The following is a 27,912-nucleotide window of genomic DNA, read 5'->3' on the forward strand; positions in this document are numbered from 1 at the left end:
TGCCTACAAGAGGCCAGAAACCATGTGTTTCTTGTACATTGTTGTATAATACTTGGCACGTGGTAGGTGCTCCATAAATATTTGTTGAATGAATTATCTTTTTTTTACATGAAGAAACTAGGCTTGGATAGTAGAACTTATCAGAAGCCACACAGTAAGGGACAGAGTTGTAGTTTCAACAAGATCTCTTTGGGTGTAAAGTAAGTGCTGTTTGTACACACCACACTGGCTCCTAAAGTTGGCTTTTGAGGAAAGACAGCAAAACTTTGACTAAAGTTCTGAGGTTAAAGAAGACTCTTTATTAGGTAACAGACAACTGTTAAGGATGAGCTCCACAATAAAGTAAAGCATCTTTGCCTTTTCTTTTTGGCCACTCTTCCAAGACAACCTTTCATTTTCTTGGAAGAAGGAGAATAACAGCATTTACTGATAGCCTACTGTTAGCAAGAACTATGAGTAATGCTCTTTTTTGTATAAATAAACCATTAGTAATACTTAACTCATTTTTATTAAATATTGTATCGATATCAAGTAATATAAGCTATGTAGGCAGTACAAGGCATGCACCGGTACCCACTACTAAACTTAAGAAATAGTATTAATATCTTTGATTCCCCACTTTTGTGCCTTCCCCCATTCCAGTGTCCTCCCTTCCCCCACTATGCCGATTTTGTGTTTGTTATTCCCATGCTTTTAAAAAATTAGTTTTACCACATGGATGTACCCCTAGGCAAAACACTGTTTCGTTTTGCATGGTTTTCAACTTATGCAGATAGAATCATACTATTCTTCTTTGATGAGTTTTTTTTTTGTTTTTTTTTTTTTTGCTCAATATTGTGTTCCTGTTAAATCAGAATCTCTGGGAAGTAGGACTCAAGAATTAGTATTTTTAAGGCCCTCTGGGTGATTGCAGTATGCCTTCAAGGATGTATACAAAATAATGGAAGTGCACATTCATAGCTTCAGCTTTTCTAGGTAAATCCAAATTTTTACTTGAAGGGAAGAATAAATTTAAACTCCCGCCAGTAGGGTGTGCTGTACCACATTCTTGGCAACACCTGGTATTTTAAGTCTTCTAAAATTTTTTCAATCATGGATATAAAATGGGATCTTGATGTGATTTTAATTTGCTTTTCTCTGATAACTATTGATATGGAGAATCTTTTCTGTGGTTGTTGGCCACTCGTTTCCTCTTCTATAATATTTTCTATTGTATTGTCTTTTCATATTGGTGTTTTTATATTCTCGATAATATTAATCCTTTATTGAGTGTATTGTTGCAGATTTTTCTCCCAGTGTGTGGCTTGCCCTTTGTCTCTTTCTTTATACTATCTTTTGATAAACAGAGTTCTTAATTTTAATGTAGTCAAAGGTTCAGTCTTTTATGGTTTGTGCTTTCGTATCTTGTTTAAGAAATCCTTCCTGTATCATCTCCTAAAAGTTTCATAGTTTGTGCCTTACACATATGTCTTTAATCTACTTGAAATTGAGTTTTACATATGATGTAAGAGTCCAATTTTTTTTCCAAAATGAATAATTATTTAAGTACTATTTATCAAATAGTTCACGTTTCTTCCTTTGATTGCAACTGTCAGCTCTGTCATAAATCGTTTCCATGTATGTGTCTGCCTATTTCTGTGCATCTGTTCTGTTCCACTGGTTTATCAGAATATCCCTGTGCCACTACCTCACTCTTTCAATTGCTGTAGATCTTTGATAAGTGTTACTATGTAGTAAGGCAAATTCTTCCACTTATTTTAGGAGTTTCTTGGCTTTTCTTTTTTTTTTTTTTTTAAAGACAGTTTTGAATCCTTTTTTTTTTTTTTTTTAAAGATTTTATTTTTTCCTTTTTCTCCCCAAAGCCCCCCGGTACATAGTTGTGTATTCTTCGTTGTGGGTTCTTCTAGTTGCGGCATGTGGGACGCTGCCTCAGCATGGTCTGATGAGCAGTGCCATGTCCGTGCCCAGGATTCGAACTAACGAAACACTGGGCCGCCTGCAGCGGAGCGCTCGAACTTAACCACTCGGCCACGGGGCCAGCCCCCTTCTTGGCTTTTCTTGATCCTTTTCTCTTCCATATATACTTATGAATCATCTTGACAAGCTCCAAAAAACCCTGTTTGCCTTTAATTGGAATAACGTTCATTCTGTCGATAAATCTGGAAAAACTGGTGTCCTTATAGTATTGAGTGTTCTTATCCCTGGACAAGGTATATCACTTCATGTATTTAGGAGTTCTTTAGTGTTTTTCAATAGAGTTTAATAACTTTCTTTATAAAGATCTTGAATATCTTTGTTCCATTTATTCCTGGGCACTTTATATTTTTTTGTAGTATTATAAATGTTCTATGTATCTTTGGAAAGAGTGTATTTTTCAGTTATTGAATATGGTTTTCAAAATATATGTATTAGAACAAGATTATTAATTACATATGCAAATCTGTAGTATTCTTACTGATATTTAGCCTTTATCCACCATTAACTGCTGTGTTAAAAATCCTGTGGTATATTTTTCAAATTTTCTCATAGTTTTTGCTTTTTGTGTTTTTCAGACTCTATTACTGGGTATATACAAATTTGGGAGCACTTCGTGGTGAAATCAACCTTTAATTATGTAGTGGCCCTCTTTCTAGCACTGCTTTTTGCATTATGATCTATTTTGTTTGATATTAATTTAACCATGCCAAGTTGGTTTTGGTCAGTATTTGGCATGTTTTTTAACTGTCATCCATCCTTTTACCATCAGCCTTTATCTGTCATATATTTTAAGTGTGTATCTTGGGAACAGCGTACAGCTCAGATTTCTTTAAAAGTTTAATCACTTAGTCTTTTCTGTTTTTACTGTTTAATTTAGTCCATTAATGTTTATTGTCATTGCTTATGCATTTGAAATTTTTAACCATCTTATTTTGTTCCTTATGTCTTTTCTTTTTCTTTTTCAAAAACATCCCTCCCTGTCTTTGCTTTCTTTTGAATAAATTAAAATTTTTTCTCTCATTTTATTTTTTTGCCCGCTACTAGTTTAGAAGAGACTGATGGGAGTAAAGGAGAAGGGAGAGTTTAAGGCAATGATTCTCAATCTCAACTGCATATTGAATTCATCTAGGAACATTAAAAAATATGAATGCCTGGGCTCTGCCCCCAGAAATTCAGATTAATTGGTCTGGGATACAGTCTGGCATGGGGAAATTTTTAAAGCTTACCAGATGCTTCTACTGAAAGCTCCTGCTCCTGGAGAAACTCTTAAATATGTGACATCAGATGTAGACACAGGCTTAGAAACCTAGGCGATCATGACCAACACCCTTTTCTCCCCCATACTCGTAGCTGCTCTGCCTCTACCAACTAGGAGGATTCACTAGCCAGTTCCATTTTTTTCTGTTATAAACTAGTATGCACAGATTTGTGTTGTGTCATGTCGAGAATTTTTAATTAGAAATTGTTTTAAATTAAAATGAGCTGGTCCTCGAGAAATCTTTCTTAATTCATAAGATAAAGCTGACGTGTGAAATTGTAGATAGAATAACTAAATATTTAATTGGGTTTTAAAACAGTTATTATGCAGAATAATTTATGCAGAATTATTAAATGTCACACGTGGTTCGCATTTTATAAGTAAGCTAGGAGAGTTTTCTGACCAGGAGAAACTAGGTGCTAGAGTGATCAGAGATGGCCACAGGGCAAAGTAAGCAGTTTGTGACCCTTTTTGATATTTCTGCCTTTGATTTTTGCCCCCAACTTTTGTCTGTCATTCTCTGCTTCCAAAATATGACCAGATTCACCCCAGGTCCCTTTCCAGAAAGTTAAATTGGTAAGAATTTCCTGAAAGGAGAGGCCCATGGTGAGAAGCAGGCATATAGATGAATCATTGCTACACATCACTTACCTAATGCAATAATTAATTCTTTTTTCCAATTAATATTGAGAAGATAGCCATAACATGTGTTGGGGATATAGTGATGAAAAAGTACATAAAAGTCTTTTTCCTTGAGAATCTACATCCTTGTAGAAAGGGAGGCACAATAAGTAAAATATATAGTATGTTAGATACTGTGGTAACTGTCTCCAAATCTAGCTCCCTAGTGTGCTCTGCTCCCCAGTGTTCATACCCTTCTGTTGTCCCTCCTACTCTTCATTTGGGCTGGGTAGGTAAAACCAATAAAGCAAGGTAGAAATGAAGCTTCCTTGGCCGGGTCATAAACCTCAGTTTCTGCCTTTGGTCTTGGAATGTAAGCTCTGGGGGACGCCACTGTCTGTGTAAGAAGTCTGACTGCCAAGAGACCACCATGCTTTGTAGCTAGCCCAGACTAGTCATATGGGAATGCTAAGTGGTGAGACAAAGATTCCTGGCCAGCACCCAGCTGTTTGAACCATCCCAGCTAAGGCACCAGACTTGTGGTTGAAGAAGTCATTTTGGATGTCTAGCTCAGTTGAGCCTTCAGATGACTTCAGTCCCAGCAGCCATTTGTCTGTAACCACATGAGAGACCCCAAGCAAGAACAACCCAGCTGAACCCAGGCAACCCACAGAATCATGAAAGATAGCAACAGATTGTTGTTTGAAGCCTCTAGGTTTTAGAGTGATATAGTAGATAATAAGAACAGATCGGGATTAGTATTGTGGAGAATAGTAAAGCAGGATAAAGAGATTAGAGAGTGCCAGAGAGAGAGATTCAAGTTTAAATTAGGTAGTCAGGAAAAGCCTCACTGAGAAGATATTCAAACCAAAACATGACTGTGGATGTGAGGGAGTGAGTAATGTTGATAACTGAGGGAAGAACAGTCCAGTTAGAAGGAACAACAAGTACAAAGGCCCTGTGGCTGGAGCTGCCTGAAGTTTTCAAAAATAGCCATGAAGGCCAGTGTGGATGGACCATAGTGAATTAGGGAGAGAATAGTGGGAGTTGAGGTCAGACAAGTATAAGGGGTTAGGAGTAGGAGCTGATTATATAGGGCCTGATGTTTCAACTTTAGAAGATGTAACACTCTTTTTTATAACAAATATAATAATCTCTTTTCTCTCCTGAAATGAAATATAGATAGTATGAGCTTTTTATGCACTTAATTTAAAAAAGAAAATAATACAATCTTTCCAACTTTAATGCAAAGAAGACATAAGATGAAAGTAATATAATTAGTGTATTTCATTATGTAAATACTGTGGTTTGACAAGCCTAGAATACAAGTAGCCTTTGTATTAGATTTGCTGACTTTGAGAGTTACAAATTAGGACTTAAACAGATGTGTTATATTGATGACTCAAATACCATGAACAGTGTGGCTAATGGTGATGGGATTTTGTGAAATGGTGAATAATTCTTGATAGAGTTCTACACCAAGCAAAGTGCAGCCCTCCCTTAATTTACATGGAGAATGCATTCTGGAAAATTCAGAGTATGTTGAAAGAACAAAATTCACATAATTCTTAATATGAATATTCCATGGGATATTTAAAACTCTTAGTAGTACCCACTGAACTCCAATACTTCTCCCTAATTGTTGTGATAATCAGAAACATTCCCACCAGGAACCTCTGATACAGGACTTTGCAGGCCATTGTACGAACTTTCACTCTAAGTGAGATGGGAAGTCCTTAGAGAGTTCTGAGCGAAGGAGTAACATAAATCACTTATGTCTTAATGAGGTCATTCTGGCTACTGTATGGAGAATAAATGGTAGGTGGGTAAGTATAGAAGAAGAAAAACCAGTTAAGGGTTTAATGCTATAATCCAGGTAGATGGATGATAGTGGTTTAGACCAGAGTTGAAATGGTAGATCCTAAAATATGGTTGGATTCTGCATATATTTAGAAAGTAGTTATTCATGTCAATACTAGGACACATTTTTTTGTTTTTATTATCTCTACTCCTGGCCTGTATTTTCCCAGAAATAGTTTTGTTGGCTAGTTCACCTCTGCTAGAGACCTTTAAACTTTTAATATGGAAGGGATTATTTTTTCCTCAAACAGTAGTTTCCATTGCTATTAAAAAACAAAGTGGATTTTCTTCTTAACATGAAGCTAGTCCAGACATTAGAATTCAGTTAAATACTCATAAATGAAAAGAAAATGTCTGCTTTTTTTGAGCTTACGTCTTTAGGGCCAGTGCCTTTTAATTGTTTGGGGGAATGGGTTTTTGTTCGAAAGTGGACATTTATTTTATGGATGTCATCCTTGAAGCATTCCATGGCATTGTTAACTTTAGGAGACACTTGGATCCAAAAAAATGATATGAATATTTTTTGGATAATTTTTGAATAACATCAAAATAATGGAATTTGTATCAGTATGCCTTATAATAGCTTATCTTTAAGCACCACAGCCAGAGGTGAAGGATGACCAAGCCCTTCTTTTCCAAGTGTCAGTAACTTGCTTTGCTCCATGCAGCAACTGCAAGAAAATAGGTTGTCTAGTAATTGTTGGTTGGATTCAATTTTTATATTGGGAGGAAATGAGGGAGATAAGGGACTAACTTTCATAGAAGGAAATTTGATAAGGATTCTAGATGCTTAGTGCAGTTTTGTTTTATAAATACTTATTGAGTGCCTACTGTATTTAGTGCTAGCCAAGTCCTTTTAGGGGGATTAAAAAAGTATGAAATAGTCCCTGCCAAGAAGGAGCTTATATTCCAGTTGAGGAGAGCGGTACACACAAAAGTGAATAACATTATAAAGCAGTATATGATTTAATAGTACAAGATTGGTAAAGCATTATTTCTCAGCGAGAGAGGGGCAGGTGTATTCCAGGGGGAAAATGCAGCATAAGCACTCAGGGTAAGAATGACTAAGGCAAAATGGGGAACCCAAGATCAGTTGGGTAGGACGAGTATTGTCAATATGTTTTTGTGGTTTTGAGAGTCTTTGATGGAGAAAAATGGGAAATAATCCCAAAAAGGGCAGGTAGGTTAGGGCAGAGTAGAGGACACACTGCAGAACCAGTGAGGATTTCTAAGCATGAGAAAGACTTGGTGAAAGCAGCAAGAATAGGTCAGAAGAGGAGAGAGCAGAGGAGGAGGTAGTAGGCCATTGGAATAAAATCTAGATATGAAGTGAGTTTGCACCAGGTCTTGGTAGCAAAATAGGAAAGGGGGGAGCACAGGAAAGATTTTGGGTATCAAAGATGAAGGAAAGATTTGGAACCAATGCTTCATGATCAGAAAGGGCTAAAAGGGGAATTTTTTTGATGAGCAATACTCCAAATTTGCCTTTACTGCTTAAATATTTCCCTCTCACCTCCTCCTCCCAAAATTCTTTTTCTTTTATCTCAATAAGTGCGATGAAATGTTTATTTAGTTGATATGTCTAAGTGGTTTAGGAACTTAACTCTGGACAGTAGATTTCCCTTCTCATGGAAGGGCCTAGAAAATGGGATGAGAGGGTAGTTAATGGGCTGGGACCATATCATATCCATCTTTATAGCCCCAATCTGACAACTGGTAAGCCAAAATTAATATTTTTTGAATAATTGTGAAGCAAATGTTTGATACATTTTCCCTGACCCCTTCAGATTTGGGAGCAAATTTGACCTTAGGAAATTTGCAACGTGTTTCTCTCCTGAAAGAAAAACATAAGGCAGTGTTGTTTATTCACCTTCGTTTTGCCCCAGCTTCACCCTCTGATCTTACAGACTCCAAACCCCTTTTCTTGATTCTTTCCTTGTTTTTTCTCAGTTTCTCAGACTGCCCAGCAGGAAAGCAGACTGTTTACAAACAGTCTGAGCTGACAACTTCCTTTGCTCCTGATCCAAATGGTTGCCAAAATGAAACCTTTCTCAGGGCTAAGAGTGGGTGTTCTGATTAGTGGGTGTTCTGGAATGTAATTGGATCCTTATTTTAAGAAAGATTATTTTTATACTAGAAGACCAGTGTACAGCAAGATACACATATTTGTAGCAATTGGAAAGTATGGAAACATAAACTGGACTTATTGGAAATTGCTGGATCAGTGAGAAGCCTACTTATATGACTTATTAATAATAGAGGAATCTCTAACATAACCTGCAAAGTAGAATGCAGTTTATCGAGCCTGTTTCCTTTGGCTTCAGTTTTTATAAATGAGATGCAGTCTGCTGGCATGCCAGGGCAATTCCTCTGGCACATAGTAGTCCCCTTTGAGAAAGACACAGCTTGATGGGGAACATAAAATTACCAAACCACAAATCTTTGGGGACTGTATGACAGATTTAGTTCCTGTGTTTTGTTTTATAGGATCAAAATTCCACACTTGGGAGAGGTTAATACACTTTTTTAAAAAAGCATTTTGAATCCCATAGCGTTATTTCTACTGCACAGGAGAAAAATAGGGAAGCAACCTGGTATATTAGAGAGATGATTGTACTAGAAGCTGAGAAATCTAGATTCTACTACTGTCTTGCCAAAAACTGGTTTTATATGACATTTGGCTTAGCTTTTAACACATTTTTAAATTTTAAGGTCTTTTTTAAATAAAAGAGAAGTTGTATTAAGGTCTCATCTAACTCAAAGTTTCTTTGATTCTTTATTATCTGTATCACGAAAGACATAGCCTCTCCATAAACCCTTAATTGGGGTAAAGAAAGAAAATAGGACATTCATGGGTTATTTGGAGCTTACAGATGGTGAGTACTCTCCCTTTCTTTCATGTTCTTTAAAGGAAATTGCAGATTAGGGTAAACAGGGCAATGGCATTCTATTTTGATTTTAGACCTTTTAGATTTCCGTACCCTGCTTCATCTTTATGCATTCTGTTCTTAACTTTTCCTCTCTGGGAAAATGTGGGGGTGAGGGGACAAAGTAGAAAGTGGAAAAAGAGTAAAAGGAGATAAAATAGGATGTGGGTGCTTCAGTAACTATGGAGGTCAAATAAATTTTCCGTTGTCAATTATATTCCTTTCCACTATTCAGTTGACTGCTGCTTACCGTCTCCTTGCTACATACTTTACATGGAGGCAGAGTCAGACTTGTGTGGGTTTTTCTATTTCATTCCCTTGAGATTGTGAAACTACTCTGCTATATTTGTTCTGCTTTGAGAACAGATAACTAGATGGCAATTCAAAATGCTTATTTAATATTTTCTTGGAAATCCTCAAAGAAAGAGGGAGGATTTTAGATCCCTGATGTGATATGAAACTCACTGGGATACACACATTTTAAAATTTGGGGGTGGTTCTTAGATTCCCTTTTCTTGGTTTTGCATTTCTGTCTTCCAATGGCAGAGTCACCTAGCAAAAATTTTCTTTTATACAGCATAGAGAAAGTCTGGGTTAAATTGTGTTGCTCTAATAAACTTTATATGATCAGGGAAAGCTTAATTGAATCATAGAATTTTAGAGTGGGAGAGACTAAAATCATAACCCATTGTGGTTTTCAAATGTTTTTGCTCAAAAGTCTTTTACAAACAAAATATTAAACTGAAAACCAATATATAAGCTAGATAAAAGTAATGACTGTGTTTATCAGGCAGCTCAGATCTGCATAGTTTGGTTGATAATTTTACACCAATCACCTATTTGAATGTCCAGCAGAACATTAGAAAGTTGGGAGATTGTAAGGAAAGTCTTAGTTCAGTAGGACTTTGTAACTATTGCAGGACAACCGTGACTCTTACCCACTAAATGCCCCTACAGATTTCCAAAGTATTTGCTAGGAAACATTATCGTCCCTATTGGGAAGCACTAATCTATAATCTCTCCCCCAGTAATCTTACCCAGTTCCAAATCTTTGTGTACATGTACATGCTGATGACTGCAAACTTGTCTCCAGCGCAAGCCTGTCTTTCTGAGCTCCAGATTTGTGGGAGCAGCTGCCTACTTGACATTTTTCCTATGATGTCTAATATACATTCCAACACAAAATGTCTTAAGTATAACTCCTGATGTCTTCCAAAGCCTCTTCCTCTTTCAGTCTTTCCCGTCTCAGTAAAAGTTACTGCTATCCACTCCATTGCTTAAGTTCACCTTGAAGTGAAACTTGAACTTATGCTTCCTCTGCCCGTCTTCCCCAATCCCACATCTAATTTATCAGTAAATTTTGTTGACTTATGTCTACTAAATCCTCAATCTCCCTGTTTCTGTTTCCGGTCCCACCTGTCTAATTCAAGCCACTGTCTTTTCTTGCCTTGTGATCAGTCGCCTCACTTACAGTCTTGTCCCCTGTTGTCTGTTCTCCACTCAGACCCCAGTAATCATAATACACATCATGCTACAACTCTGCTTAAAACATTTCAGTGGTTACTTTGTGTTCTTAAAATAATATCCAAACTCCTTGTCATGATCTATAAAGGCACTATAATGATCTAACTCCTGCCTACCTCTCCAGCTGAATCTTTTAATACTTTCCCTGGTGCTTAATCTTCTCAAGCTACAGTAACCTGCCTTCTACTCCTTGAATATGTGAAGCCCCCTTCCCGCTTCCTGATCTCTCCAGTAGCTGTTCCTTGTGCCTGGAATAGTCTTCCCAAATCAGAGCATAGCAAATACATTCTTATCCTTCAGGTCCCTGCTTGCATGTTGCTGCTTCAGAGCACTTGCTTTCCCACTCCCCCCGTCCCTGACTCATTAATTCCAGCTTGTAATTATCTCGTTTCTTTATTAGTTTACATGTTCATTTTCTTTCTTCCCCATTTGACAATGCAAACTCTCAAAGAGGGCTGTGTTATTCATTGCTCTGTCTCCATGGTGTAGTACAGTGCCTGCATGAATGAATGACATGTTTATACAGGTCATTATGGATGTCCATAGGAGGGTCATCTCTCCCAGCCTAGGCAGAGTGTGGGCATTAGAAGAGGCTGTAGTAAGGAGGCTTCAGGAATAAGTGGTTTATGAGCTGAATCGTGAAAGACAAGTAAGAATTAGCCATGTGGATAAGAGAGGGAGCAATGCACTATGTACAAAGACCCAGAGGTTAGCAAGAAGATTTGCAGTTAAATATGATGAGAGTGCACAATGTGAGTATGAATTAGAGCAAGAAAGCTTTAGAAAGGTAAATGCCAGAAAGTGAAGTTTCTTTTATGCTAGTTCAAGGGAGGCTATGGGAAAACCATCAGAGATTTTTGTACTGTTTTCAGAGTAATCAAAATTTTAGTTTTATAAAGATTATTCTGGCAAGAGGCTTGACGTTTGATTCCAGGTTTTCAATATTGGAGACTATGAGACTTCAGCCTATAATTTCTTCTATTTATTAAGGCCTTGATTGTGTTAAGTAGCTCACTTTGTTTCCTGTCGGAGGAGACAGATTGTTCTGGTAGAGCTGTTCCCTAGATCTCTTTACACTAAAAAGTTACAGAGGACCCTGAAGAGCTTTTGTTTATGTGAGTTATATTCTTTTGATATTTGCCATATTAGAAATCAAAGCTGAGAAAATTTTTAAATGTTTATTACTTCACTTAAAATTATAAAAACTCACTATACTTTAGAATAAATAAAATGTGTCCTATGAAAATAAATATATTTTCTCAAATTAGTGTTTTATATGTTTGCATATCTCATTAATGTCTAACTAATATAAGACATCTATATTCTCTTATTTGTGTCTGATTCAGTCTGTTGCAATATGTTGTTTTGGTTGAAGTGTATTCAGAAATCTAGCCTCATATGGATATGTAGTTGGAAAAAGGAGGAGTATTCTAATAACCTTTTCAGATTCTTGTGGCTATTCTTGATACTATCCACAACTCAAGTGGTAGTTTCTTCGAGATTAGTTACAGTGTAGAATCTGTCCTCGTATACTCATAGTGTGCTGATCTCTATACTCCTTTCATAATGTACTGATCTCTCTGCTGCCTATTGCTTGTGCCTGGAGTACTCTTCCCAGTTCATACTACAACAAATATATTTTCATGCTTTCATACTCTGTTACATTGAAATTCTTTGGTCTAGCTTACAATTTGAGTGGATCTTTTACCCATACATAATTTTGTAGCATCATACATTTATTATTTGGAAAATATTGATTCTCTTAGTTATGCAGATCTTTTAAATGTCAACACATTTACATTCACTAATATCACTCTTAATCTCATCGAAAAAATCTGTAAATATTGGGAAGCTATCAAGCTCACAGTGGCTCAGATTTTATCATTGGTAAAAAATGCTGCCAGTTGTTTTCCTTGCAGTGATAGGTTCCCTTCATTCATTTTTGAGAAAACATCAGTATCCAAACTGAATATCCATGTCAGTCATTCTTGCAAGTAAATTGGTGTTCCGTGAATAAAGCAGCTCGTTCAACTCCTAACTCAAACAATCACACAAGTGCTTTAGCTCAAGACGACAGTTATTCTTCAGTATGCAGCACAAGTGCGTTATGCGTACTTCCTGTTTGGTCACACCAAATATGAAAAAGACATACTGAGAGTCAAGATTTAATAAAATTAATAATTCGAACAGCTTCCTCAAGGACATTCTTAAGTGAAACTGGCTTTTTTTTTCATTCTGAGCACATGGTGGTGAAGAATACAATGACCACTAGTCCAGTTTGGTACCACTACTGCCATGATTTGAACTGATATGAGATGCCAGCAGTTTTTACTTACTGTTGTTGCACCATCAGTGCAAATACCAACACAGTAGCAAAGACAAATAACTTGTTACTATTATTATGACAATAGTTTCGAAATCATGATCCTCGTGAAAGGATCTTGGGAAACCCCAGGTAACCACAAGCCACACATTAAGAATCACTATTTTGATATAATGCAGTGTGAAATCTTAAATGCTGCGGGGGACAAAGGACATTGGTGTAACCACTTTGGAAAACAATTTGGCATAATCTACTAATGTCAAAGATATGAATACCCGATGACTCAGCAATACTACTCCATACAAATATATATCACTTGACATTTACGAAAATGTACATAGTAGCATTATTCATGTTAGTTTCAAGATGGAAACAATTCAAATGTTAAGTCAGACACAGAGAAGTAATATAAAGAGTTTTTTCCCCCAGGTTTATTCAGGTACAATTAACGAAATTGTAAGATATTTAAAGTATACAGTGTGATGATTTAATATAGTTACATATTGTGAAAAGATTCCCCCCATTGAGTTAGTTAACACATTCACCACCTCACATATTTACCTTTTTTGGTGGGCAGAATAGGTAAGTTCTGCTCTTGTAGCAAATTTCAATTATATGATTCAGTCTATAGTCACTATCACCTATAGTCACCATGTTATACATTAGATCCTCAGACCTTATTCATCTTGTAACTGAAAGTTTGTACCCTTTTCTCAACCTTTCCCTGTTTCCCCCACCCCCTAGCCCCTGGCAACCACTTTTCTACTCTCTGTTTCTATGATTTCGACTTTTTTTTTTAGATTCCACATATAAGTGATACCATGAGTTGTCTTTCTCTGTCTGGCTTATTTCACTTAGCATGATGTCTTCCAGGTTCATCCATGTTGTTGCAAATGACAGGATTTCCTTCTTTTTTGAAACAGTAGTATTTGATTGTGTGTGTATGTATATATTGTTGTTGGTGCCGTCAAGTGAATTCTGACTCCTAGCAACCCTGTGTAGAGCAGAGTGGAACCCTGCCCAATCTTTTTGCATCATCCTTTCACCTTCCATTGTTATATCAGACAATGCTCAGCTGCTATTCATAGGATTTTCATGGCCAATCTTTTGGAAGTGGGTGACCAGGTCCTTCTTCCTAGTCTGTCTTAGTCTGGAAGCTCCATGAAACCTGTCCACCATGAGTGACCCTGCTGGTATTTGAAATAATGGTAGCATAACTTTCAATGTCACAGCAACATGCACCTACCACAATCTGACAACCAACAGATGACTGGTGTGGGTCCCTGATGGGGAAACGAACCCAGGCTTCAGTGGTGAGAGGGCCAATTCTTAACCACTAAAGCACCAGGGCTGGCATATATATATATATATATACATATAATATATATATATATATATATATATATATCACATTTTCTTTGGCTGTTTATCTGTGGACGGACACTTAGGTTATTTTCATACCTTGGCTGTTGTGAATAATGCTGTTAGGAACTGGGAATACAGCTATTTCTTCAAGATAATGATTTTGTTTCCTTTGGATATAGACCCAGAAGTGGAATTGTTGAATCATATGGTAGTTCTATTTTTAATTTCTTAAGGAACCTCCATACTGTTTTCCATAGTAACTATACTAGTTTACATTCCCACCAACAGTGTACAAGGGTTCCCTTTTCTCCACATCCACATCAGTATTTGTATCTTTTTGACAATATGCATCCTGACAGGTGTGAGGTGGTGTCTCACTGTGGTTTTGATTTGCATTTCCCTGATGATTAATGATAGTGAGCACCTTTTTGTGTACCTGTTGGCCATTTGTATGTCTTCTTTGGAAAAATTAAGGTCCTTTGCCCATTTTTTAATTAATTGGGTTATTGATTGATTGATTGATTGCTATTGAGTTATAGAAGTTCCTTGTATATTTTGGATATTAACCCCTTATCAGATATGTGGTTTGCAAATATTTTCTGCCATTTCATAGGTTGCCTTTTTGTTTTGCTGATGGTTTTCTTTGCTATGCAGAAGCTTTTTGGTTTGATGTAGTCTCACTTGTTTGTTTTTGCTTTTGGTGTCGAATCTAAAAAATCATTGTCAAGACTGATGTCAAGGAGCTTACCCCCTTTGTTGAAGTTCTTCTAGTTTATGCTTAGTTTAGATCTTTAGTTTAGATCTGTCGTTCAAGTCTTTAATCCGTTTTGAGTTAATTTCTGTGTATGGTGTAAGATAGCTATCTGGTTTTATTCTTTTACATGTGGCTGTCCATTTTTCCCAACACCGTTTACTGAAAAGACTCTTCTTTCTCCATTGTATATTCTTGGCTCCCTTGTTATAAATTCATTGACCATATATGCTTGGGTTTATTTCTGGGCTCTCTATTCTGTTCCATTGATCTATGTGTCTGTTTTTATGCTAATACCGTGCTTTTTTGATAGCTTTGTCATATATTTTGAAATCAGGAAATGTGATGCACGTTCAGCTTTTTTCTTCTTTCTCGAGATTGCTTTGGCTGTTTGGAGTCTTTTGTGGTTCCATACAAATGTTGGGATTGTTTTTTCTATTTGTGTGAAAAATGCCTTTGGAATTTTGACAGGGATTTCATTGACTCTGTAGATCACTTTAGGTAGTGTGGACATTTTAACAATATTAGTTCTTCTGATCCGTGAGCACAAAATATCTTTCCATTTATGTGTGGTGTCTTCAGTTTCTTCCATCAGTGTCTTAGTTTTCAGTGTACAAATCTTTCACCTCCTTGCTTAAATTTATTCCCTAGTATTTTACTCTTTTTGATGCAACTGTAAATGGGATTGTTTTCTTCATTTCTGATAGTTCATTGTTGGTGTATAGAAATACAACAGACTTCGGAAGATTGATTTTGTATTCTTCAACTTTACTGAATTCATTTATTCTAACAGTTTTTTGGTGGTATCTTTAGGGTTTTCTGTATATAATGTGTCATCTGCAAATAGTGGCAATTATACTTCTTTCTGATTTGGATACCTTTTCTTTCTTTTATTCCTTTTATTGCTCTGGCTAGGACTTGCAGTGCTGTGGTGAATGAAAGTGGTGAGAGTGGGCATCTTTGTCTCGTTCTTGATCTTAGAGGAAAGGCTTTCAGCATTTCACCATTGAGTATGATGATAGCCATGGGCTTGTCATATATGGTCCTTATTATGTTGAGGTATGTTCCACCATACCTGCTTTGTTGAGTTTTTATCATGAAAGGATGTTGAATTTTGTCAGATGCTTTTTCTGCGTGTGTTGAGATGATCGTATGATTTTTATCCTTCATTTTGTTAATGTGGTGTATCACATTAATTGATTTGTGGATGTTGAACCATCTTTGCATCCCTGGAATAACTCCCACATGATCATGGCGTATGGTCCTTTTAAGGTATTGTTAAATTTGGTTTGCTAACATTTTCTTGAGGATTTTTACATGTATTCGTCAGGGATATTGGCCTGTAATTTCTTTTCTTGTAGTGTCTTTGTCTCACTTTGGTATTATCAGGGTAATGCTACCCTCATAAAAATGAGTCTGAAGGTGTTCCCTTCTCTTATTTCTTAGAAGAGTTTGAGAATGATTGGTAGTAGTTCTTCATTAAATATTTTGTAGAATTCGCCAGTGAAACCATTTGGTTCTAAACTTTTTTTTAGTGGGATGTTTTTAGATTACTGATTCAATCTCCCTACTAGTAATTGGTTTGTTCAGATTTCCTATTTCTTCATGATTCAATCTTGGTAGGTGTATATTTCTAGGAATTTATCTATTTCTTCTAGGTTGTCCAATTTTTCAGCATGTAATTGTTCATAGTAGTCTCTTATGATCCTTTGTGTTTATGTGGTATCAGTTATAATGTCTCCTCTTTATAATTTTATTTGTTGAGTCTTCTCTCTTTTTCCTTGGTAAATTTAACTAGTGGTTTGTCTATTTTGTTTCTCTCTTAGTTTCATTGATCTTTTCTATTGTCTTTTTAGTTTCTGTTTCATGTATTTCTACTCTGATCCTTGTTATTTCCTTTCTGCTAGCTTTGGCTTAGTTTATTCTTAGAAAAGTAATATAACGTTTTGATGGTCAGGTTAACAGTTATCTTCGGGGAGGAAAGAGGAATTATTGGGGGGAGGGACACTAGAGTCTTCTCATGTTGTTACTGTTCTGTCTTGTGACCTGGGTGGCATTTATTTTGTGATAAATCATTGGGCTGTACATTTTCTGTGCTTTTCTGCATGTATGTTGTATGTTGCAATAGAAAAGTTAGAGAAAAAAATTTCAGCAGGTTTTTAAAAAGTGGCATTTCAGCACTTTTATTAGAAATATACTCTTTGTGTTTCCTAAGTAAATTATCACGTTTTAAAGTGCCTTAAACCTTGCTACCCCTGCATCAAAAAATGCCTTTTCTAGAGTTGTAATATGTTTAGAAATTGAATTTTTTGTTTGTATCAAGTGAGATTATATTCCTTATTCCTAGTATAGTATGCTTCCAAGTTACTAATAAGGAATGTTTTTAGATAATGTGGTGATAATTGTCAGCCCTGTTGCTCGGTGTTTATTTAATTATTGGTTTTATCATCTAATTATGAAACCTCTGGGCACATTTACAAAGTATAAAAAAATAAAAACAAACCAAAAAAACCCCACATTCCTATTTCTGAATCTCATCTTTGCAATAAGGAGCCAGAGTAAACATCAAGTTGTACCCTATATGAGTACAACCACCTCCACAGCTTCCTGGTGCTACGTGTATTCTGTCTGAGGAGTTCTTTTTCTCTCTCATTCATATTTGCTGAGACTGATAGAAATGAGACCATTTCTCTTGGCAAATGAAGGATATAGCATATTGATCATAGAGGCCCATATGTTGACTGACTTTTTTTAAACAGATGTTACTTTTTAGAGCAGTTTTAGGTTGACAGCAAAACTGAGCAAAGATAAAATATTTCCCATATACCCCTGCTCCCACACATGCATAGCCTTCCCCACCAGAGTGACACATTTGTTACAGTTGATGACTCTACATTGACACGTTATCACCCGAAGTCCATAGATTACATTAGGCTACACTCTTTGAGTTGTACATTCTGTCTGTTTGGAAAAATGCATAATGACATATATCCACCATTATAGTAGCATATATAGTGGTTTCACTGCTCTAAAAATCCCCCATGGTCTACCTCCCTCCCCCCTAACCCCTAGTCACCACTGGTCTTTTTACTGTCTCCACGGTTTTGCGTTTTCCAGAATGTCATATAGTTGGAATCACATAGCGTGTAGCCTTTTCAGATGGGCTTCTTTTACTTAGTAATATGCATTTGTTTCCTCCATGTCTTTTCATGGCTTGGTAGTTCATTTCTTTTTAGCATTGAATAATATTCCTTTATCTGGATGCACCGCAGTTTATTTATCCATTCACGTAGTGAAGGACATCTTGGTTGCTTCCACATTTTGGCAATTATTAATAAAGCTGCTATAAACGTCTGTGTGCAGGTTTTTATGTGGACATAAGTTTTCAACTCTTTTAGGTAAATACCCGGGAGTGCAATTGCTGGATTGTATGGCAAGAGTATGTTTAGTTTCGTAAGAAAACACCAAACTGTCTTCCAAAGTGGCTGTGCCATTTTGCATCCCCACCAGCAATGAACGAGAGTTCCTGTTGTTCCACATTCTCACCAGCATTTGGTGTTGTCATTGTTCTGGATTTTGGCCATTCTAGTAAGTGTGTAGTGGTGTTGACTGGCTTTTCAGTGTGGTTGGCCAGGATACTGCTTGTGAGTCATTTTCTATGGATCGCGTGGTTCAGACATCCCCAACCTCAGCTGTTAAAATGAGCAGCAGTTAGTTTTTTCAGCAATCTGTAAGCCAATTTTCCTTGGAATGTTGGTACTCCTAAAGGAGAAAGAAACTTGGAGAAAGTTTTGTAAGTTCCTTTGGGCTATTCACAGACCAATTGATGAATGAGTGAATAAGTCAGGACTCTGTCAGTGTAACCTGCTCCAGACATATTCACAAGTTCCCAAACTCCCAGGAGCAAAGCTTCATATTAAATAACTTTTGTTTCACAGTGTTAAACCTTTGAAATTAAAAATACTGAAGTTCCTCAGGGACCGTGTCTCTTGTTCATTACTGTATCCTGCATTTAGCTTAGTACCTAGCACATAGTAGTCACTCTGTAAATATTTGTTCAGTTGGAAAATGAATTGAAGTAGAGACTGGAAATATGGGAGATATCTATGTTTGAGATGAGACACAAATTTATTTCTCAATGGAAGACCTTAGGAAAGTCTCCATTCATGTTAATGCTAAGGAATACTTGATCAAAGATGCTTGAATAACCGGTAATAAAATGTACCATAAAGCTTCTAAATTAAAATACTGTGGTACTGGTGTACAAGTAAACCAGTGGAATAGAAGTGAAAGCTCAGAAATAGACCCAAGTACATGTGGAAATCTATAAAGAGACTATCTCAAATCACTGAAGTATCTCAAATCACTGAAGTAAGTGATGCTATGTCTGCTTGATGGCCGTATAATTGTATCAACCAGAAATAAGTTGCAGAATTTTTATTTACATTGTGGCACATAGTGTGATGTGAATATATGATTTTTTCCCTAAAGAACTGCAGGATAACAGTGCTGTGGTCATTTCTAGTGTTTCCAGCACGTCAGTAGTAATTTCTATGATTTTTAGAATTATGGTACATAATTCATCTACTCTTATCCCATCTCAACATATTTCTTTCAACCTTTGAGTATTTTCTCTTATTTCAGAGAAATAGTAGAATATAAAGACTTTTTTAAAGTACTGTACATTGAAATAAATATTGAGAATCAGAGCTTTCATTCATTATGAAAAATATTTCTGAAAATAAACCAGCAAGAATGCTTGGTATCTCATTACTTGCCCCATACTTATTGATTTTTGTCATTATGGTGTTTTGATAGTGCCTAAAATACGTGTTTTATTTTATTTCTTTAGTTATCTTGTTTTCTATTTTTTAAGATAGAGCAGAAATATAATATTCAGAGATTTTGAAAGTTCATTTTTAGGGGCCGGCCCCGTGGCCAAGTGGTTAATTTCGCACGCTCCGCTGCGGCAGCCCAGGGTTCCAGTCCTGGGCATGGACATGGCACTGCTTGTCAGGCCACGTTGAGGCGGCGTCCCATATGCCACAACCAGAAGGACCTGCAACTAAGATGTAAACTATGTACCAGGGGGGATTTGGGGAGATAAAGCAGAAATAAACAAACAAAAAAAAAGATTGGCCACAGTTGTTAGCTCAGGTGCCAATCTTTAAAAAAAAAAAAAACTATTAAAAAAAAAGTTCATTTTTAAGTTGGTTATTTTGAATGTTAGAATTCATTTTCCCTTACAGAAATATATAATAATTATATTCACAGGACAGCCGTAAGACTGTTTAATGGATTATATAGATAAAATACTGCAACTGTTAATGAAAACTTAGAGAACACCAGTTAAACAAAACAAAAACAGTGAAACTGAAGGAGAAACAGTTTCTTTTATGCTTGAAAATAGGAGAATTAAGTATTGACACATAATATGCTGTACATTTTTAAAAGCTGTAAATATTGATCTGTAGTTTTTTGTAATTTTAAACATTCAGAAAGCACAGAGAATAATACAATAAACAACCAAATGCTTTCACCCAGCTCAGTATTTTGCTTCAGAAACTTTTTAAAGATAGAAAACATGGCATTTTAAATGTTATGTTTAATTTTTACTTTAAAACTTATGACTCTTATAGTGCTTAATATAGGTTTGGGCCATTTTGAGATTTATAAGTGTAAAGAGAGAAGGAAGTAAAGAAACTGTCCCAGCGGTAACTGGGGATGCTTTGTAGAGAACAGAAGGGTATATGAGAGAGTGCACAGATACACGCCTCCTTTGGAACGGAGTGAGCCACATCCTGGAGAAAGCAGAAAAAGATGAAATTGAAGAGAGCTCTTTTTCAGTGATCAGAAGATTATATTGATGATTCTGTCTTATCATCTCTTCTAAATCTTCTTGTTTGATGGATGTCAAAATTAGGGAAACAGTGTTGGGAAGGTGGGCAGAGGAGAGAAGATGTCTTTTATATTTAGCCAAAAATGGTATTTAATTACATGGGATACCTACAGATTACATGTTTATGGCTGAGAGTGTATAGGAGGAAGATAGAATCACAAGAGTCACACTATTTACTTCTCTGAAGAAAATGAAGAGTTTCCTCTAAGCCACTTTAAACTTACAGCTATATATTCAAAATATATTCTCTACCTTTTGTATTTTTAAGAATTCTTGTAGGTGTTAAGATGATGGTGATATTAAAGAAAAGCCACAGTAAACACCTGTTTACAGCTCTACTAGGAAAGTAATAGAGAATTATAAGCAGTATAGTTATAGAAGTTAATATAAGAAACAGAAGTTTCCTTCTCTGATACTACCTGTTTATCAGTGCCTATGTTGAAAGCAAACATCACACTAAAGGTGCACTCAGGTATCTTTTAGACCAGCAAAGCCATGACATTGCTAGAAGCTTTTATCGCTAAATGTGCTACATATGTTTTTTGTGCTTTTTTTTGCTTCTTCATCAGACTTTGCCTCTTCTGCTGTCTGATTGCTAACCCCTTCTGCTCACATTTGACAAGACTCTTTTGGTCAGCAAGTGTTTATGGAACAATTATTTATCTCTCGCTGTGCTAGATGCTTAGCATACCAAGATGTATGAGCTCGATCTCTACTCAGAGAACTCAGAATCGTTGGCCTTCTCTTCTCTTGGCATGCCCTGACTCTGTTTTTGTTATAAGTAGTGCAGTGTTAGACTTTCCTAGCTACCTATATTCTCCCTGGTATTTGATTGTGTTCCCTGCCTTGTTCTTGGCTTTTTGATTTTCCTATTGGTGCTGACCAAAGGAATCCATGCTACCGTAGGACGAAAGATAAAATTGTTAGTGTTTATGTGATAAAGAATACAGAGAAAATAAAACTGGTATACTGTTTACTTTGAGTATCTGCTGATAATACCTCAAAGCCCCACTTTTTAAGAAATAAGTTATTTTAAATTTATTTTTTGAATAGGTAATGTGGTTCATAGTTCAAAAGGTACCAATTTAGAAGTACAAAAGAGGGGGCCAGCCCCATGGCATAGTGGTTAAGTTCAGCATGCTCTGCTTCAGCAGCCTGGGTTCGCAAGTTCAGATCTCAGGCACGGACCTACACCACTTGTCAGCTATGCAGTGGTGGCAACCTGCATATAAAGTGGAGGAGGATTGGCACAGATGTTAGCTCCGGGCTAATCTTCCTCAAGCAAAAAAAAAAAAAAAAAGAGGAGGGTTGGCAGAGATGTTAGCTCAGGGCTAATCTTCCTCAGAGGGAAAAAAAAAGTACAGAAGGATTCCTTCCCACTTTTGTTTCCCAGTGATCTAGTTTCCTTCTCTAGAATCAACCACTGTTAACTGTTTCTTGTGAATCCTGAAAATATTGTGTAGCAATATCACATTATGGTTAAGGATAGAGTTTCTAGAGCCTGACCACTTTGGTTCATAGTCTGAGTCATGTTAGGCAAGTTAAATTATTAATCTCTGTGTCTCAATTTTCTCCTCTGTAAATGGGGATACTAGTACTTAGCTCATTGGGTTGCTTGTAAACTCCTCAGCACAGTACTGGCACGAAGTAAATGCTTAGTGCAGATTGGCTATGGTCGTTTTTATAGAAAGAAGTATGTGCATCTGAACATGTATTTGTTTAATCTCAGGAATGTAGAGTTGAGTTAAACATAATTTTCATTCATGGCACACTATTGTTATTGGTCTTTGTGAGGCCCTTGTATTGTATCACTGTGTAACAAAAGCATTTGTTCTTTCCCATGAGTCTGTGGGTTATTGGGGTAGTTCTGATCTGGGTTGGGCTTGGTCAGCTGACAGGTTGGCTGGGAACTGGCCAGTCTGCAACCCATCTCTTCTCCATGTGTCTCTCAAAGTCTTCCATCATGCTGATCAGGGTATGATCTCTTTGGTGGTATAGGTCTGAAAAAGAATGTGGAAATGCACAAGCACTTTTTCACGCCTCTATTTTTGTCAATTTTTTTTTACCATACCATTGGCCAAAACAAGTCACATGGCCAACCTCAGAGTTAATGTGTGATATGCCAAGGGGTGCTCATCCAGAGAGGAGTGAAAAATTGGAGCCATGATTGCAATTAATCTAACACAGTCCACTCTGTAGTAACTGCAATTGAGACTGCATTCGGGTCTTGGAACTACCATTGGTCAGTAGTAGAGAAGACAAGCTAGAAACTAGAGAGCTCCAAGCATCTCGGTGTGTGTCACTCTGTCAGACTGCCACAATCTTCTGAGAGTAATGACTGTTCAACTTCATTTTCTCCTCTCAACTCTTGTGCACATTCCTCTCCAACAATAGATGGCCAACTGTAACCTGCAACCGTGCAGGAAAAGGGATTCTAGGAAACAGAGTCCTCAGTTTAGATGGGAGCAGTAATGCCAAGCTGACAAAACACAATCCAAAGTAGCCCCTTTCTTGTTTTATTTTTTCCCCTTAACCCAATACCCACTCCCACTGTGTATTCTTCTCCCTCTTGGAAGTACTCACTTTAATATCTTTGATATATCTTTTATTATGTATGTAGCCTCATAAAATATGAGTGATCTTTTGTGTGCATGTTGTTTTAGTTTACGTTAATGATAATGTATTATGTATCTTGTTTCCTACTTTTTTCTGTTTAACTATTTGTTTTGAAATTCTATCCATGTTCCTGTGGGTACATCAATTTGTCTCTTCTCATTGCTACAGAATATTCAATGTATTTGTCTGCTACATTTTACGTATCCATTCTTCTAGTAATGGAGCCTGAGGTTGTTTTCAATTCTAAATTACACCCAGAAAAAAATACTGCAATAAATAGTCATATATATTCCCTAATGGACTTGTATGAAAATTTCTCTAGAATATATATCCAGGAGTGGAATTCCTAGGTCATAGATATGTACATTCTTAATTTCACTAAGTTCTCTAGAATAGCAGTACCAGTTTATGCTATACTGGCATTACCTAAGGGTTCCTGTTTCTCTATCAATTAGTTTTCTGTCGCTTTGTAAAAAATTACCACAAACAGCACCCCTTTATTAGCTCTCAGTTCTATAGGTCAGTGGTCCAGGATGGTATGGCTGGGTTCTCTACTCAAGGTCTCACAAGGCTGAAACCATCATGTCAGCCAGCTGCATTTTCATGGAACTTGAAGCTCTCTTCCACACTTATTCCTGCTGTCAGCAGAATTCAATTCCTTGCAGTTGTAGGACTGAAGTTCCCATTTTATTGCTGGCTGCTGGTCAAGTTGCTCTCAGCTCCTAGAGACTGCTCTAATCACCTTTCTACGTGTCCTTCTCTATCTTTAACCAGCAACAGCATGTCAGATCCTTCTTATGTGTCAAATCTCTGACTTCCTCTTCTGTAACCAGCTGTAGAGAACTTTCTGCTTTTAAAGCGCTCACGTGATGGGGTCAGGAACACTCAGAAAATCTCCAAATCTTGAGGCCATGTGATTTGGAACTTTAATTAAACTTCCAAAATCTCTTCGTATCACTACCTGGCTTGGTGGTTGATTAAATAAACCAGGGGCTGAGAATCTTGGGGTGCATCTTAGCAATCTGCCTACCACATCCTGCATTTACACTTACACTTCATATTGTACTGCTTTCTGATCTTTGGCAGTCTGATATATGTGATGAATTCTTAACATGGCTCATTTTAATTTGTGTTTCTCTACTTCATAGTGAATTTGAGTGTTTCTTTATGTATCTTAACTGTTTGAATTTTCCTTTCTGTAAATCTACTTTTCATATCCCTTGCCCAGTTGGGGTCAGCTTATTTTCTCTTTTTTGTTTCCTGGCAGGAGATCCTTATATATTCTGTCCATTAATCACTTGTCAATTTTTAGATGTTGAAAATATTTTATTTTTAAGCTGTAGTTCTTCTAACTTTGCCTATATCTTCTTTTATTAAATAGAAATCCTTAATTTTAACATAGTTAAATTTTTCAGTTTTTCAATTTATCAGTCGCAATTTGAGGATCTTGTTAAATAAATCCTTACGCATTGGCAAAGTCACAAAGTTAGATGCTTAATTCATATATTTTTATTCTTTCTTCATTACTAACAGAAGTATTTAAGATTTTGAATCTTAAATTTGCAATCCTGTGTTAGTAGTCTTTGACCCTGTCATAATCCAATAATTACTTGTTTGTATATGTTTTTTTAAAAATTGAGGTGAAATTCATATAACATAAAATTAACCATTTTAAAGGGTACATTTCAGTGGCATATAGTACATTTTCAATGTGATAGAACTACCACCTCTGTCAAGTTCCAAAATATTTTTATTATCTCCAAAGAAAATCCATGCCATTAAGTAGTCACTTCCCATTTCTCCTTCCCCATAGACCATGGCTCTCACCAGTCAGTCTGTGGATTTACTGTTCTAGATATTTCGTATAAATGGGATCATACAATATGCAACCTTTTGTGTCGTTTTTTTTTTCCACTCAGCATAATGCTTTCAAGGTTTAGCCATGTTTTAGCATATGTAAGTACTTCATTCCGTCTAATTGCAGAATATTATTCTGTTGTTTGTATATATTACATTTTGTTTATCCGTTTATCTGTTGATAGACATTTGAGTTGTTTCCACCTTTGGCTGTTCTGAATAGTGCTGTTATGAACATTAATGTACAAGCATTTATTTGAGTATCTGGTTTTAATTCTTTCAAGTCTATACCTCGGAGTAGAATTGGTAGATTATTCTTGTTTGTCTTTTTAAGGAACCATCTGAAACTCTTTTTCCCAAGTAACTGCACCATTTCTAGTTTCGTTCATTATGGTCAAAGAAGATAATTTGTATGATCTCAATCTTTTTAAATTTATCGAGACTTGTTTTATGTCCTAGCATATGGTCTGTCCTAGACAATGTTCCATGTGCACCTGAGAAGAATGTGCGGTCTACTGTTGTTGAGTGGACTCTACCATTTTTAAGTTTCCTCTTTCTTGATTCAGCATTCATTTTGTTGCTATAAACCTTTGACTATTTTCCAGAGTTTCCACAGTTGATTCTGACAGTTTTGACTCACTATCTTCAGTTTTCCTGTGGAGGAACAGGCCTTCAGAGCTACCTATCCTACTATTTTTGCTGATGTCACTCTCAGCAATTACTTTTTAAAACAATATTTTATAATGTCCTTTTAATATCCTGAAATAAAATTTGTAGGTAATATAACTTAATACACACAAAATTTTTTTTAAAAAATCAATGTAATGTGTTAATTGTAATGTAAAGGAGAAATAAAAGGAAATAATTTATGACAAAGTAGTTTGAATTTCAGTAAGTGCTTTCCTATGACATTGAAGAAAGCATAATGAAGTAGCGATATGTTTGTACCTGTTTAAATAAGTTGGATTTCAGAGATGTGAGAAGGTCAGATTCCATTTTGTACAAATGCTAATAAATGAAAGACTAAAATCTAATCATAAAGGCTAGACTTTTTTATATGCACAGTGAGTGAGAGAAATCACTTTAAGTCAGGATAAAACACCGCTACAAGTTGTAAACTAAAGAGGTGAAGGAAAGGAGAAAGTATAATATTCTTGCAAATGTGCTGGGCCTTATTTGAAAAGTAATTATTTAGTAAATAGTGAAGAAACAGAGAACGCATCTTTAATTTTGAGATTTTGTTGGTCAGATAAAATATTTTAGTCTTAAATACTTAAGACTGTTGTTTCCAAGGGGAAACAATATCCTTTCAGTAATAATGGGATTCAAAGATAGATTTTAAGAAAGCAATGATAGGACATTTGGGACCAGTATCAAAGTAAGTTAAAAAAAAATAAATGATTACAAAATAAATAAATGATTTCAATTGGTAAGTTTTACAGTAGATTTCTCATTCACACACACACCCCTATACATAATATGCAATAGTTTTAGAACAACCAATGGAATTAAATAAGATCCTTCATTTCATTTGTTTCTGTAACTCAATATTTGGTACTAAGTCTCTTAAAAGGAGTGTTATATCCTCTATTGCATATTTAAAATTGGCTTTGTTGCTTTTACAGTAACTGCAGCATTACACAAAAACATTTTCAATAAATGCACAATTTGAAATTTGAGTAGGTAAATTAGCTTCCTTCCCATAAAAGGGTATAATAGCCATAACTTGATCCAGAGGCTTTCTTAATTATGCTATTTAAATTGTGTTTGACCTCCAAATAATTTTTTTAGCTTACTTGTTATAAATATCAGCTGGCTTGTTTCCTGCCCTTTTCAAATACTGTTTGCACCTTATCTATAGTGTAAGTTTATAAAAATCTTTAAATCTAATTGCTCATGTTCTCTTTTAAAGATAGGGTCCTGTTCTCACCTCCTAGTTGTGGTGAAAATTAAATGAAATAATGTGTTTAAAAGTTTATAAAGAGCTGTATTAAAATTATGATTATTAACAGCTTCCTAATATGACAACTCATGTTCTAAAGTCTCTTCCCTTGAGAAATTTAAATCTCAATCATGAGTCAAAACTTTAAGAGATTATGTAATTCTCCCCATTTAAAATTTTTAGTTCATAAAATCTTTTTTAAGGAGAATTGTATTTCGTGACAGAAGTACTTTGTCCTTTGGTAGTTGTATGTTTTGGAAATATGGAACAAATTCCTGGACCCGAGCAATTCCCAAGCAGGCATTTTCTCTTTTAAAGATGTGTGCTGAGAACTGCCCTTATTTTCGTGAGATGACCTGTCCTCACATATGTTTCATTGCATTATGGTCTTTAGTTGTGGTGCATATGTGGCTGTAGAAAGCAGAGCAAAACATGTAATAGCTTTTTGTGGTTTTCGTTTGCAGCCTTCAAGCAAAGTAAAGGTCCCTGAGGAGAATTTCTTCAATGTTCCTGCTTTCTTAACTGTCTCGGGACAGCTTCACCTAGAAGTGATGTCAGGGTACGGAATTTTATTTTCTCTTTTGCTTTAATGGACTACTGATTATGGGCTGGGTGAGATGCAATAATGCTTCCTTTCCCAATGCTAAAACCTGAAAATTGAAATTCATGTTTATGATTAGTCCACTTGAATTCACCAGAAGTACATTGAGATTGACAATTTGACAATATCCAATTTTCTTACTTTAAAAAAACCCACATTTGTCTAGACTTTTGTTTTTAATGAAAAATGTAACAGTGGAAATATGAAGTTGTGATTTTCTTTTCTTTTTACTAATCTTTTTTTGCTTAAATCTCAAAATATGTAATCAAGATTTAACTATAATTAATCATGTTTATGAAAGTAAAAGCAGTTATAGTTTACACCTCAACTAGGTATTAGCCCCTATCATTTAAAGAAGAAAGGTACCTGGAACAGATGGAAGAAAAATTTT

General features: G+C 36.0%; 1 protein-coding gene across 3 annotated transcripts in view; it reads left to right on the forward strand.

Moving 5' to 3' along the window:
• NARS2 (asparaginyl-tRNA synthetase 2, mitochondrial) overlaps positions 1-27,912 on the forward strand; it is a 102,870-nt gene that overhangs the window by 23,095 nt on the left and 51,863 nt on the right. For all 3 annotated transcript variants that reach the window (XM_001492559.5, XM_070274330.1, XM_070274329.1), the window contains one exon: positions 27,385-27,479. In XM_001492559.5, coding sequence (XP_001492609.1) covers positions 27,385-27,479 — 95 coding nt within the window. The remainder of the gene's footprint in view (positions 1-27,384; positions 27,480-27,912) is intronic.

The sequence above is a fragment of the Equus caballus genome, chromosome 7 (assembly GCF_041296265.1).
Source record: "Equus caballus isolate H_3958 breed thoroughbred chromosome 7, TB-T2T, whole genome shotgun sequence".
NCBI classification, from domain to species: Eukaryota; Metazoa; Chordata; class Mammalia; order Perissodactyla; family Equidae; genus Equus; species Equus caballus.